This window comes from Schistocerca nitens, chromosome 1, assembly GCF_023898315.1.
Source record: "Schistocerca nitens isolate TAMUIC-IGC-003100 chromosome 1, iqSchNite1.1, whole genome shotgun sequence".
Taxonomy (NCBI): Eukaryota; Metazoa; Arthropoda; class Insecta; order Orthoptera; family Acrididae; genus Schistocerca; species Schistocerca nitens.
Genome location: NC_064614.1, coordinates 170,666,659 through 170,679,312, shown reverse-complemented (window position 1 = coordinate 170,679,312; position 12,654 = coordinate 170,666,659). Strand labels below are relative to the sequence as shown.

At 41.0% G+C, this 12,654-nt stretch overlaps 1 protein-coding gene across 1 annotated transcript in view; it reads right to left on the bottom strand.

Annotated features, from left to right (window-relative positions):
* The window catches only part of LOC126234858 (deoxynucleotidyltransferase terminal-interacting protein 1), a 107,244-nt gene that overhangs the window by 70,866 nt on the left and 23,724 nt on the right, over positions 1 to 12,654 (bottom strand). The window contains exons 2-3 of the mRNA XM_049943632.1: positions 1,218 to 1,433; positions 425 to 643 (exon numbers count right to left, since the gene is read on the bottom strand). Of these exons, the coding sequence (XP_049799589.1) occupies positions 425 to 643; positions 1,218 to 1,433 (435 nt within the window). The remainder of the gene's footprint in view (positions 1 to 424; positions 644 to 1,217; positions 1,434 to 12,654) is intronic.

Genomic DNA, 12,654 nt, shown 5'->3' with positions numbered 1-12,654 from the left:
GAGAATACTTATTACAGAAACTTTCTCTAGCATTAAAACTTTGTTGTAAACAGCATTCTACAACTTCACCCTGCAAATTAAAGCAACTGCATTGGAGAACATGAAACAACATCACAAAAATTCCTGTTTTTTTCCAAGAAATGTACAAAAAACTAAACACAGTAAAAATCAAATACAGGAACCAATCTTAAAATTCACAGTAACCAGAACAACTAAATTATTCTTATACCCTCTTTACCGAAAACAAATGTAGGCTAAGCAATTCCTGTCATCCACCAAAAGAAAACATTAAATTAGTGATTTTCATTGCCTATTATGTATTATCAGTCAACTGGCTATGAAAAACCTCAAGAAATTGGTAACATCAGCATCCCATGTAAGAACTGCTGACACTGTAAGTGCACTTTGGTCCACACACACTTACCCTTGTTGCAGGCCTACCAAACCTATGATCGCTGATGCTGCCCGTTTCTGAATCACTAAGTTCATTCGATGGCGAACTACCCCTAGATTGTGGACCACTACAATACATTTGCTTCGCATCTTCCAAAATCTGACGGCATACTTCACGGATGTGATCTTCTGTTACAGAGCCTGCACCCAGGTTGTTGCGAATATTGTCCACAGCAGGCTGGAAGAACTTCTGTGAATATTAACAAGGACATTAATGATATGCACAACGTCTTGCAAAGATAAAATGAAAATAGTGTTAAACATCAAAACCAAATGGACAAGAAAAGAAATTACATCAGTTACAAAAGGTGAGCAAATCACTTTAAAAAAAAGTATTAGCAACAACCTCCCCCCAGAGCCCAAATTATACTGCTGTCTACTTTTCATTGTGTACACACTAGGAAATAAGATTTGATGCTTTAACAGTTTCATTTTATTCCAGTTATTCTAAGGAACAAGAATTCTCATTAACAATACTGTCAAAGTTTACTTCAGCACTGTAATATCAAAGTATTGGTAACAGTGAACAGCAATACTAATTAATGTTAAAAGATCCAGTAATTTTCAAACAGAGTGGGGAGAGACAGCTGATGGAAAAGAGCAAGACGTAGGGGAGACACAAAGGGAGAGAGGGAAGGACAGGTATAAGAGAGGAGGACAAATAGGGAGAAGAGGAAGTTAGGGAGAAGTGGAGGAGGTGGAGTGGGACAGTACGGGAGGACAGAAAAGGGGGAGAAAGAGATTGTAATTACTTAACTGCTCACCTCCAGGTACTTCTTTATTACAAGATCAAGCTCTTTGTTGACAGCTGCCTGAATATTCAGTCGGAGTATATCCAGTGATTTGGCAGCACTTGTGATGCATCGCCCGCGTATTCTATTCATTGGTAGATGTGTATGTGGTCGAAATGTTAAACGTGACCCCATCTGGCTGTTTGACAAGTTTGAAAGTATCACCTGGCGCATATTGAAGGTGTTTCTCTGGTAAACAGAAATAACTAAATTATAAATAAACCAACATGTTTCAATCGACAGTGCACATGTGCTTTACAGATATGAAAGTACTTAGTGCTATGAGCATGACCATATTATCAACCTTATATAATACAGCACAAATGAAGAAGTTCAATTCGGCATTGTTTGGAAATAATGCTTTCCAATTAATAAACAATTATGTTAAAAATAGTAATATACATGAAATGTTCAGTAATTATGAAAGAAATCTCTTACTATGAAGGAAGGAGAAACAATAGAAAACAACAATGCCAGTTTCTGTTGAATATAAGACTGTGAGCATGTGCGTGCGAGCGTGCATGAGGGAGGAAGGGGGGGGGCGGAGGGGGGGGGGTGAGAGAGAGAGAGAGAGAGAGAGAGAGAGAGAGAGAGAGAGAGAGAGAGAGAGAGATTGAATGATGATTAAGGGTTTAACCTGCTGTCAACAATGAGGTCATTAGAGAAAGAGCAATCGCTTGGTTTGGGGAAGGACTGGATAATGTCTGACGCCTGTGCCACCCCTGTTGGTGTGGGTTTTGCAAAAAAAAAAAAAGGTCTTAAAATATTTTGCACATTCCCACTCATTAATGTCTACATCTACATGTCCACTCTGCAACTCACACTTAAGTGCCTATCATAATTTTCTGAGATAAATCATCATTTAGAAATAATGTGCTGATTGTGTAGAAGTGACAGATGTGAAAATTACCAAACTATCAGTTTAATAAGTCATGGCTGCAAAATAATAATGCCAATTCTTTACAGATGAGTGGAAAAACTGGTAGAAACCGATCTCGGGGAAGATCAGTTTGGATCCCGTAGAAATGTTGGAACACGTGACTTATCTTAGACGATAGATTAAGGTAAGGTAAACCTACGTTTCTAGCATTTCTACACTCAGAGAAAGCTTTTGACAATGTTGAATACTCTCTTTCAAATTCTGAAAGTGGCAGGGTAAATACACGGAGCGAAAGGCTATTTACAATTTGTACGGAAACCAGATGGCAGTTATAAGAGTCGAGGGGCATGAACTGGAAGCAGTTGTGGTGTCACAAGGCTTAGGCCTGTCCCACCCCTCATTAAATCGACCAAGACTTATATGAACAATTGTAAGAACAGTTATTATTATTATGTTAAGTTTGTTTTGGGTTTTCAGAAATACTGTGGGAAGAAAGTTTATTTATGTTGCAGATAACGTGGAAGACATTGCCCAATGATCACCATGAAAGTTCGACGTAGCGGCAAGTGGGCAAGGAATAAAACGAATGCTGCAAACTACCGCGAGTCATGGAAGAGCCTGGGCCGTGAGGTCATCGAGCTTCCTAGGTCGTTGTTGGACAACGTGAAAGGAAGAGATATTCTGCTTTCTCTTTGTAAACAGGTCGATCGAGTCTTGAAAGGTTCATGTAAAACGTATAGGCGGGTGACACATTAGGTGGGACCCGATGCCTGTAATACTTCCACAGTTATTAAAAAGTTGTTAAATGGCAAAACCAATAGTTCTTCATTTATATAGATAAGAAGTAGTAAAGATATAGGAAAGAAAGAGTTGCGGCGTCAGAACGAAAAGTGATGCATCACTCAGCAAAGAAGAAGGACATAAACAGCGGGCGTTACGTGGTGAAAACAAATCAACTGATAAAATAGTAAGTCTGTAATTAAGCATAAAGCCACGTAACACTGCACATTGGTTGGGAAGGGAGTGAGACAGGTTTGTAGCCTCTCCCCGATGTTATTCAATGTGTATACTGAGCAAGCAGTAAAGCAAAAACAAAAGAAAAATTTGAAGTAGGTATTAAAATCCATGGAAAAGAAATAAAAACTTTGAGGTTCACCGATGACATTGTAATTCTGTCAGATATCAAAGGACTTGAAAGAGCAGTTGAACGAAATGGACAGTGTTTTGAAAGGAGGATATAAGATGAACATCAACAAAAGCAAAATGAGGATAATGGAATGTAGTCGAATTAAGTCGGGTGATGCTGAGGGAATTAGAGTAGGAAATGAGACACTTAAAGTAGTACAGGAGTCTTGTTATTTGGTGAGTAAAATAACTGATGATGGTCGAAGTAGAGAGGATATAAAATGTAGACTGGCAATGGTAAGGAAAGCGTTTCTGAAGAAGAGAAATTTGTTAACATCGAGTATAGATTTAAGTGTCAGGAAGTCGTTTCTGAAAGTATTTGTATGGAGTGTAGCCATGTATGGAAGTGAAACATGGACGATAAATAGTTTGGGCAAGAAGAGAATAGAAGCTTTTGGAATGTGGTGTTACAGAAGAATGCTGAAGATTAGATGGGTAGACCACATAACTAATGAGGAGGTATTGAAAAGAATTGGGGAGAAGAGAAATTTGTGGCACAACTTGACTAGAAGAAGGGACCAGTTGGTAGGCCATGTTCTGAGGTACCAAGGGATCACCAATTTAGTATTGGAGGGCAGCATGGAGGGTAAAAATCATAGAGGGAGACCAAGAGATGAATACACTATGCAGATTCAGAAGGATGTAGGTTGCAGTAGGTACTGGGAGATGAAGAAGCTTGCACAGGATACAGTAGCATGGAGAGCTGCATCAAACCAGTCTCTGGACTGAAGACAACAACAACAACAACAACAACAACAACGCGTAAACGTGAGGAATGAGAATAATATGTGATATTCACCAACCAAGAAGTTAGGCATTATAACAACTCCTTCACAACATATATGTTCAGTAACGAAATAATCCAACACAATTTGAGAAGTATAGTGATGGCCCAAGCTAAACATAGAAGAAAATATTATCTTTATTCCTCATTACTGAATCTGTCAGTGGTTCAGTAATGAGAGTAATATGCAGCCATAAACTATAGCATAAAATGTCAGACAAACAGCAAAGCAGATTTCAAATTTGACCTAAAATCTTTTCTTTTGGACAACTTCTCCTATTCTAGAGACAACATTTTAACTAAAACCTTGTAGCATTTGAAGCTTTAAATCAGGGCTTAACAACTGGCCGGATTTGAGCGCGAGTACTCGCGTCTGCTCAGGCACGTGCTCGCGAGCAGGTGCAAGGTCGCGGAGTAGGGTGGGAGGGGAGGAAGGGGAAATGCGCGCACACGTTTGAATAGGGCCGCAGCGTGCCTATTGAATTCGCGCCGACTTTGTAACGTTTAAAGTACTACGATCAGCTCTAACAGTCACTTCACTGGTTAAGAATCAAGTCAAGTCGTCGTTGTATAACCCCAACCATGCTTTCGTAGTTCAACCCCCATTGGGAGAAATTGTATCTGTTTACAGAAGAAGATGGTGTTGCAAAATGTTTAGTATGTCACAAAACGCTGAATTCTTTTAGGAAATTTAATTTGCAGCGACATTATATGTCATTCCACGCGAAAGACTACGGAAGTGGAAAATGTGATGGACCAGATCGTACACAGGAAGTTATTAAACCTAAAAGGAAGCTATCCGAAGAAAATCTGGACGACGAAGAAAAATCAACTGAGGCAGCTCTCAGAGTGAGTTACAAAATTGCTTTGCTTTTAGCAAAATCCCTGTGCCCCTTCACTGATGGCAATTTAATAAAAGAATGTTTGGTAGTTGCCGCGGAACATTTGTGTCCATCTCAAGTTGAACAGTTTCGGATTGTGCCATTATCTAACATGACCATTATGCGTCGCATACAGGACATAGCAGACGACGTCCACAGCCAGCTTGCAAATATCCGTAAAGATTTTTTGGCGTATTCTCTAGCTTTGGACGAAAGTGTTGATATCACTGGAACAGCGCAGCTTGCCATATTTATTAGCGGTGTCAATAGAGATCTTCAGGTGACGGAGAAGCTCCTCGATGTAGTAGCCATGAAGAACACTACAACCGGAGGTGATATTTTAAGTAGTTTTGAAGAAAGTGTTGAAAATATAGGATTGTCGTGGAATTCTTTAGTTTCAGTGTCTACAGATGGTAGAGGCATACACTAAGCTAAAATTATGTGGCACGTGTACATTCTCCTTTATTTGTTTCATTTGTCGCAGTAATAATTCGTGAATGATATCCCTGCAGGTGGCCGCGGATTTACATTGACTGGCGGCAGCTGTTGTGTACCCCACGTGACTCTCCCCACTCTCCGCTCTGGTCCGGTAGTGGGGGTAGCGTGCTCGCACTGCTCCGTGCTCGCGCCTTGCTGCTCACAGTTTGCTCCACGAGCACGTATGTTGTGAAGCCCTGCTTTAAATTAACTAAATTTAAGGTTATCAGCAGTTATACAAGTAGTATTAAAGACTTATATGTTCATCCTTACGTCACCAATGTGCTATCTATTTTAATATGTACATATCCAGGATGTAGCATCATAAAGTAACTCAATTCCCATCATTTTGATAAAAATGAAAGAAATGACATATGTAACATGTAATCAAGCTACTAATACATACACACACAATGACAGCAGTCTTTTGCAAATATAATGTGACGAGCTCACGTGAATCAGTGGTTACAAGAGTCCTCCTGTAAATGGACAGTCCGCTTGACCTTAGACTTTTATTACACTCTCCCTCCAACCATCATATCTAGTTTCCACTAACTACGTTATTTTTCACAGTGAAGCACAGTCCAGTCTAACAATATAGTGTCAAGCTAGATTATGCTGCAGGCTGTTGTGTAACCTCCATTTCTTCTGATACTTATACAAAGAGGTAGCAAGTTATCAACACAAACAACTTCACACTAACTGCAGTACTGCAGCAGTGAATCAATACTGTGGATACAGCTGTATGGCCATGTGGACAAGATTTTGTGTTTCTCATTCATCATCAACACATCAAGACCTCTTCTATAGACTTGTTCCACAAATGCACACAATTTACGAGTATAAATCTCACATAACTTGTAATCAGTCTCTTGTTTATACAAGTTGGGTTTAGAAACACATGTAGTACAATGAACCATAGCAAGGCTCAGTAATAGTATAGGACAAAGCAATGAGTATTGTTTACCACTTTCTTTGGGATTCATAGATTATGAGGAACCTTTCGACTAAGTTTCAGCTAAATTTGTACTGACAACTAGTGAGAAACAGTAGATTGCAGAATATCTACAGTACTGTCATGGCCACTGTTGAATACTCCAACTACTATGCCACAGACATCACTTTTCATATTGTTGTGTTCCGGGAAGCCGGCCATGCCTGTAACATATCCCGCGATGCCAGTCCATCTGCTGCTCAACAGATGTCGCCTTTGGCGGATGAAGTCATTTTGCTGCAGACCCACTGGAACACGCATCTGAGATGATGACATTATTTGGTCAGGAAAGCCATCTACATCTATTTTCTGTAAACCACCATGAGGTGCATGGCAGAGGGTATGTCCCATTGCACTATTTATTACACTTCCTTCCTGTTCAGTCCATGTATGGAGTTTGGGAAGAATGATTGATTGAATGCCTCTATGCATGCAGTAATTATTATAATCTTATCCTCACAATAACTGGATGAGCAATACGTAAGGAACTGTAATATATTCCTAGAGTAATCATTTAAAGCCGGTTTTTAAAACTTTGTTAATAGACTTTGTTGGGATACTTTACTTCTATCTTCAAGAGTCTTCCAAGCAGTTCCTTTAGTATCTCTGTAACTCTCCCATAGATTAAACAAACCTGTGACCATTTGCGCTGTCCTTCTCTGTATATGTTCAATATCCCCAATTAGTCAAATCTGGTACAGGTCCCACACACTTTCGCAATATTCTAGAACCAGTCACACGAGTGACTTGTAAGCAATCTCCTTTGTAGACTGATTGAACTTCCCTAGTATTCTACCAACAAACTGAAGTCTACCACTTGCTTTACCCACAACTGAACCTATGAGATCATTCCATTCATATCCCTGTAATGTTACACCCAGATATTTGTGTGAGTTCGCTTAGTCCAATAGTGACTCACTGATATTATAGTCACAGAATACTACTTTTTCTCCTTTTGTGAAGTGCACAAGTTTACATTTCTGAACATAAAAGCAAGCTGCTGATCTTTGCACCACTTCAAAATCCTATCAAGATCTGACTGTACATTCATGCACTTTCTCTCAGATAGTGCTTTATTATAGCTAACTGTACCATCTGCAAAACACCTGATGTTACTATTACTACTGTCTGCCATTGCAGTGCCATTCAGTGACAAGCTCACTATCTCCGATAGCTGTGGTCAATCGTGCAACTCCACTGTCTTAATCCACATGGTATTCTAAGTCGCAACCAAAGGCTGCACAGGCAGTCTCATATTGGAATCAAATCCTGAAGTTGTATCACGAAGTTTCGACTGGCAGTTTTTCAATCAATGCGGATTAATTGAGCCGCTATCCTCGAATATGCTGTATTAGTGATGGATTTGTTATTGTCAGTACTGTCAATTACTGTATCACTCAGGCTGAGATTGTACTACTAGAAGTACTGTTATGAGGTGTGTTCAAACAGTAAGGTGACTTTATATTTTTGTGAAAAAATATTTATTTATTCATCAATATTCATGTTGTCCTCCTCCAAAGTAATCCCCCTGCACTTGTTCCAACACTTCTTATAGTTCTCGAAGCGCTTTTTGGTGTGGTCTTGAGTACTTCCAGCGACGCAGTTTTTATTTCCTCAATCACTTAAAATCTTCGTTCTCTCACAGGTCTCTTCATTTATGGGAACAAGAAAAAGTCACAGGGGGCCAAGTCTGGTGAATATGGTGGCTGAGGCATGATTGTCATGTTGTTTATGGCCAAACAACCTCTCAGAAGCAACGATGAATGAGCAGGTGCATAGTCGTGATGCAAAAGCCCTGAATTGTTTTTCCACAATTCCAGACGTTTTTATGCGTACTGCTTCTTGCAAACAGCACATAACATTAAGGTAATACTTTTTATTGTCCTTACGACCTTGTGGCAAAAATTCATGATGCACTACACCACCATAACGGAGGGGGGGAAGAAACAGTGAGCGAAGCTTTGACATTTGATTGAACTTAGCATGTTTTTTTTGGTCTTGGCTCTATGGGATGTTTCCATTGGGATGATTTGGCTTTGGTTTTGACATCATAACCGTAAACCCATGTTTCATCACCAGTTATGACCCTTTTGAGCAAATCAGGATCGTCACTGACGTCATTCAAGAGCTCCTGAGCGATAATCAAAATTGAGAAGTTTTGGAACAGACTTCGCCGACACACGACTCATGCCCAAAACATCCGAAAAAATTGCACGACAAGAGTCAACTGATGTGTAAACATCCTCAGCAACTTCTCTTACCGTAACTTGATTTTCCAAAACAATTTTCTTTACAGCTTCGACATTATCATCTGTTGTTGAAATGCTGGGGCATTCAGAGTGAGGTTCATCATTGGCATCTTCTCGGTCATCTTGGAAGAACTTGTACCACTTGTAAACAATTTTTTTTTAACTTAGAGCAGACTCACTGTATGCCACTGTCAACATTTCAAGTGTTTTAGAGCACTGGATTCCATTTTTCATACAAAATTTGATGCAAATTCTCTGCTCCATTTTTCATAATAATGAAAAATCACCAAGCACACTAAAACATGTCTAACTTTTAGAAATCTGTCAAAAACAAATGCAGTATGCAGTAAACTCAGAAACTGTGAACACATGTTCATGATGTGTGTAAAAAAAAATAAAATAAATAAAATAAAATATAAAGATTGATAATCGAATGTACGTTGCCTGCCCAATTTGAAAAGTCACCTTACTTTTTGAACAGCCCTCGGTATACTTTTGTTAAAAGTTCTCATCAAGGTATTTGTGAGTTATATTAAAGCAGAGTTTGTGGACTTTGACTAATTCATTGTGTAATGATTTCAGAATGCTACACTGGCATAGTCATTCAGAATGACTTACTTCACCAGTATTGAGAACGTTTCAATGGCTTTGTTAGTATTGTGATCTGATGCCCAAGCATCCACTGCATTTCTTCAGGTATTTGGTGATATATGAACTGCCATTACAGTGGTTCTGATTCACGAGTATCTGCTGAACCTCGCAGGTAAGATATTTTCTAAAGCACAGTGTCTTCCTATGATTTTTCTGCCTACTAGTGTTGATCTCGGCATGTTGAGTGGATAGTGGACAGCATGACTGACATTTTCTCTGCTCTTTGGTCGCTATTCTTAATGTTCTTTGCATTTTCGCCTCATTGATGTACATTGTGCACTTGAGTCATGCATCTGATAGACTTGTGCAATGTCTTGAAATTCTCATTGGCCGTGTTCTGTTCCAGACGGTGTAACAAATTGATCTGGCGGTTCTAGCATTTACTCCCCTCTACATTTCTTTGGAGAAATTGGCTGTTGCAGAGGACCTACTGTGCCACCGACTAGAGGACCAGACAAATTTGCCATTTCAGTGTTCAGTGAATGCCACCAGCATTTCCCATTTGATATGAATTGGGAGCAATGGGCCAGCTATGTGGCCAACTGTAACAACATTTCATCGCCCTTGGAACTTTCCATGATGTAACAAAGTGAGCTTTTCTCTTACCTAATGAGGGTGCTTCAATATTTGTCCTGGTTCAAAAATTTTTCCCTGATAAGGACTTGGGTGACTTGAGTTATTCTGACATTAAGGTCAAGCTAGGTACCTATTTTTGGAGATCTTTGCTCACTGCAGTGGCATGCCATAAATTCTAGCATACATGCAAGGCACTTGGCCAATCATACACTAACTGGACTACCGCTTTGAGAGCCTCATGTGAGATTGTCATTTTAGATGTGAGAACAAAGACTGTGCTCTTTCCTATGCAGAAATTGCAGTGGGGCACCTGTTAATTATTCACATCTCAGATGCTGGGTGCCACAACCACCTCATCCTACACTACAGGAGTGCTTATTACTTCCGCAAGTCTTTGACCAATCCAGACTCTCAGATCAGATGCTTCACAGTATGCAACCGAAAGTTTTTCAAATGAGTTTTCACTGTACTGAGGCTCCCTCTGATATAACGAATGGTAACCAATGCCAAGCACTTACACTCCGGGGGGACAACTCCCTCGTCACCCGTCAAACCTTGCTCTCAATGTTTTGTCACCCATGACAGAAAATCTTGCTATTAAATAAGCACGAAAAGTTTATATTGCCATAAACAGCGTCATAAGGCTGAAGTTTGTCTCAAGAAATTCCGTCACATCACCAAGTGCTCTACTTCCCCCAGAACCACAGACAATTCCGTGCATTTGATTAATCTTAAATATTTTGTACATACAGTATATAATGTTATTTCACATGCTGCTTCTACTACTGAAAAATTTGATGTTAATGCATACAATGATTTTTCATCAAATAAAGTTGGCTCCGATGTTACCTTTGACGATGTTAACTCTGATACTAGGGACCAGGTTTTTTCACATACTGAAATGTTTGTGGATATCAATATTAATGGTCAAATGATTCACTTTCAAATAGACACTGGTGCACCTAATTCTCTTATCAATGCTTCTGTTAATGCTTTGATTGGATCTCTCAAGTTATTCAAATTTACCAGCACTCAATATCTTGGGCCTTGACCTCTTCTTGGATTTGCATTTCAGGATCTACAATTCTGACACCTGCATTCTTCTCATGGATGTGGCTGTTGGTGTGCACAGGTGCTCAATGTGGACCTGTCAGTCTGAGTCAGTGTTCCATCAACAGAACACCACAGGTGTTACCGGCTTCCCACATGGTAAACGACAGCTCACCATCGGAGCTGCAGCCTTCAAGAGGGGGACTAGGCTGGGACAGCACAACAAGACATAGCAACCTCCCATCATCATACTATGACTGTGCTCTCCGGCATATCTGCCTGCCACCCCTTCTAATCCTTTTCTAATTGCAGGTTCTGCTGATGCCTCTTTCTGCATGGGGAAGGGCAAGTTTCAATGCGGCTGTGATCTACCATAACTGATGCCTGGCCGTCACCACCAGTGAGATGAAGGGACTGCAGTGTCAGCATGGATCCCAGGATGCATATGGACATCATCCATATTCATGGTAGTGGCCGACAATGGTTGGGTACTCCGACAACACCACATACATACCATCCAACAATGCTGTGTTCTGCATTGCCGGCCTTGCTTGCAATGCAGTGAGCAGCACCAAATAGATGGCTGTTCAACAGGTGCTAACCCCCAGACCTAGTACACGAACAGATCTCCAGTGCTTCCCCCCTCCCCCCACCCCCCCACCCCCACCCCAAAACCCGCAAGAACCAGCTACAAAAGGAGTGCCCCTTCGTCACTCAATACCACCCTGGACTGTAACAGCTGAACCACATCTTTTGTCAGAGGTTTGATTATGTATCATCATGCCCTGAAATGAGGAACATCATATCAAAGATTGTTCCCACCTCTCCTAAAGTGGTGTTCCATACCCCTCCCAACCCCCACAGTATCCTAGTCCATCCCTATGCCAATCCCACTCCCAACCCCCTGCCGCAGGGATCATGTCGCTGTGGTGGACCCAGGTGCAAGACCTGCTCAATCCACCCACCCAACACTTGCTGTTCCAATGCTGTCACAGGCCGGCCCACGTGTGAAGGTAGCCATGTCATATATCAGCTCTGCGCATCACTGCACAGCTTTTTATATTAGTAAATACTGTTATATTTATATATATTATAGCTACCAACAAGCTGTCCACCACCAAAGTGTCATCAATACAGTAATGGAAGTGCCACTCACTGCAGTTGTAATGTGGATCTGCATGCAGCAGCCACCGCGGCTCGCAAGCATCTCCAAAATAAAACAAGGCCTGATGGGTAATAAGTGATGAAAGGTTTCTCATGTCCCCACAGCTGAATCATATCCCTGTGAAGCACCCAACTCCAAGACCTGCCCAATCCACCAACCTAGCACTTCCTGTTCCAGTCCTGTTACAGGTTTATCCTACCACATTGGAGGCCGCGCCACCTGTGATATCATGTACCAGCTCTGCTGCAATCACTGCACAGCTTTTTATGTTGGTATGGCTACCCACAAGCTGTCCACCAGGATGAATGGCCACTGCCAAATTGTGGCCAAGAGCAAATAAGACCACCCTGTGGCACAACATGCAGCTGAACATAAAATGGTGATTTCAATGGCTCCTTCCTACATGTTCTCTGCTCTCAAAATTATCCCGGCCTCAACCTACTGTAACCTACTATCCCCACACCCTGTATCCAGCAGTTTCCAACCCCCCCCCCCCCCCCGTCCTACCCCCCTCCCTA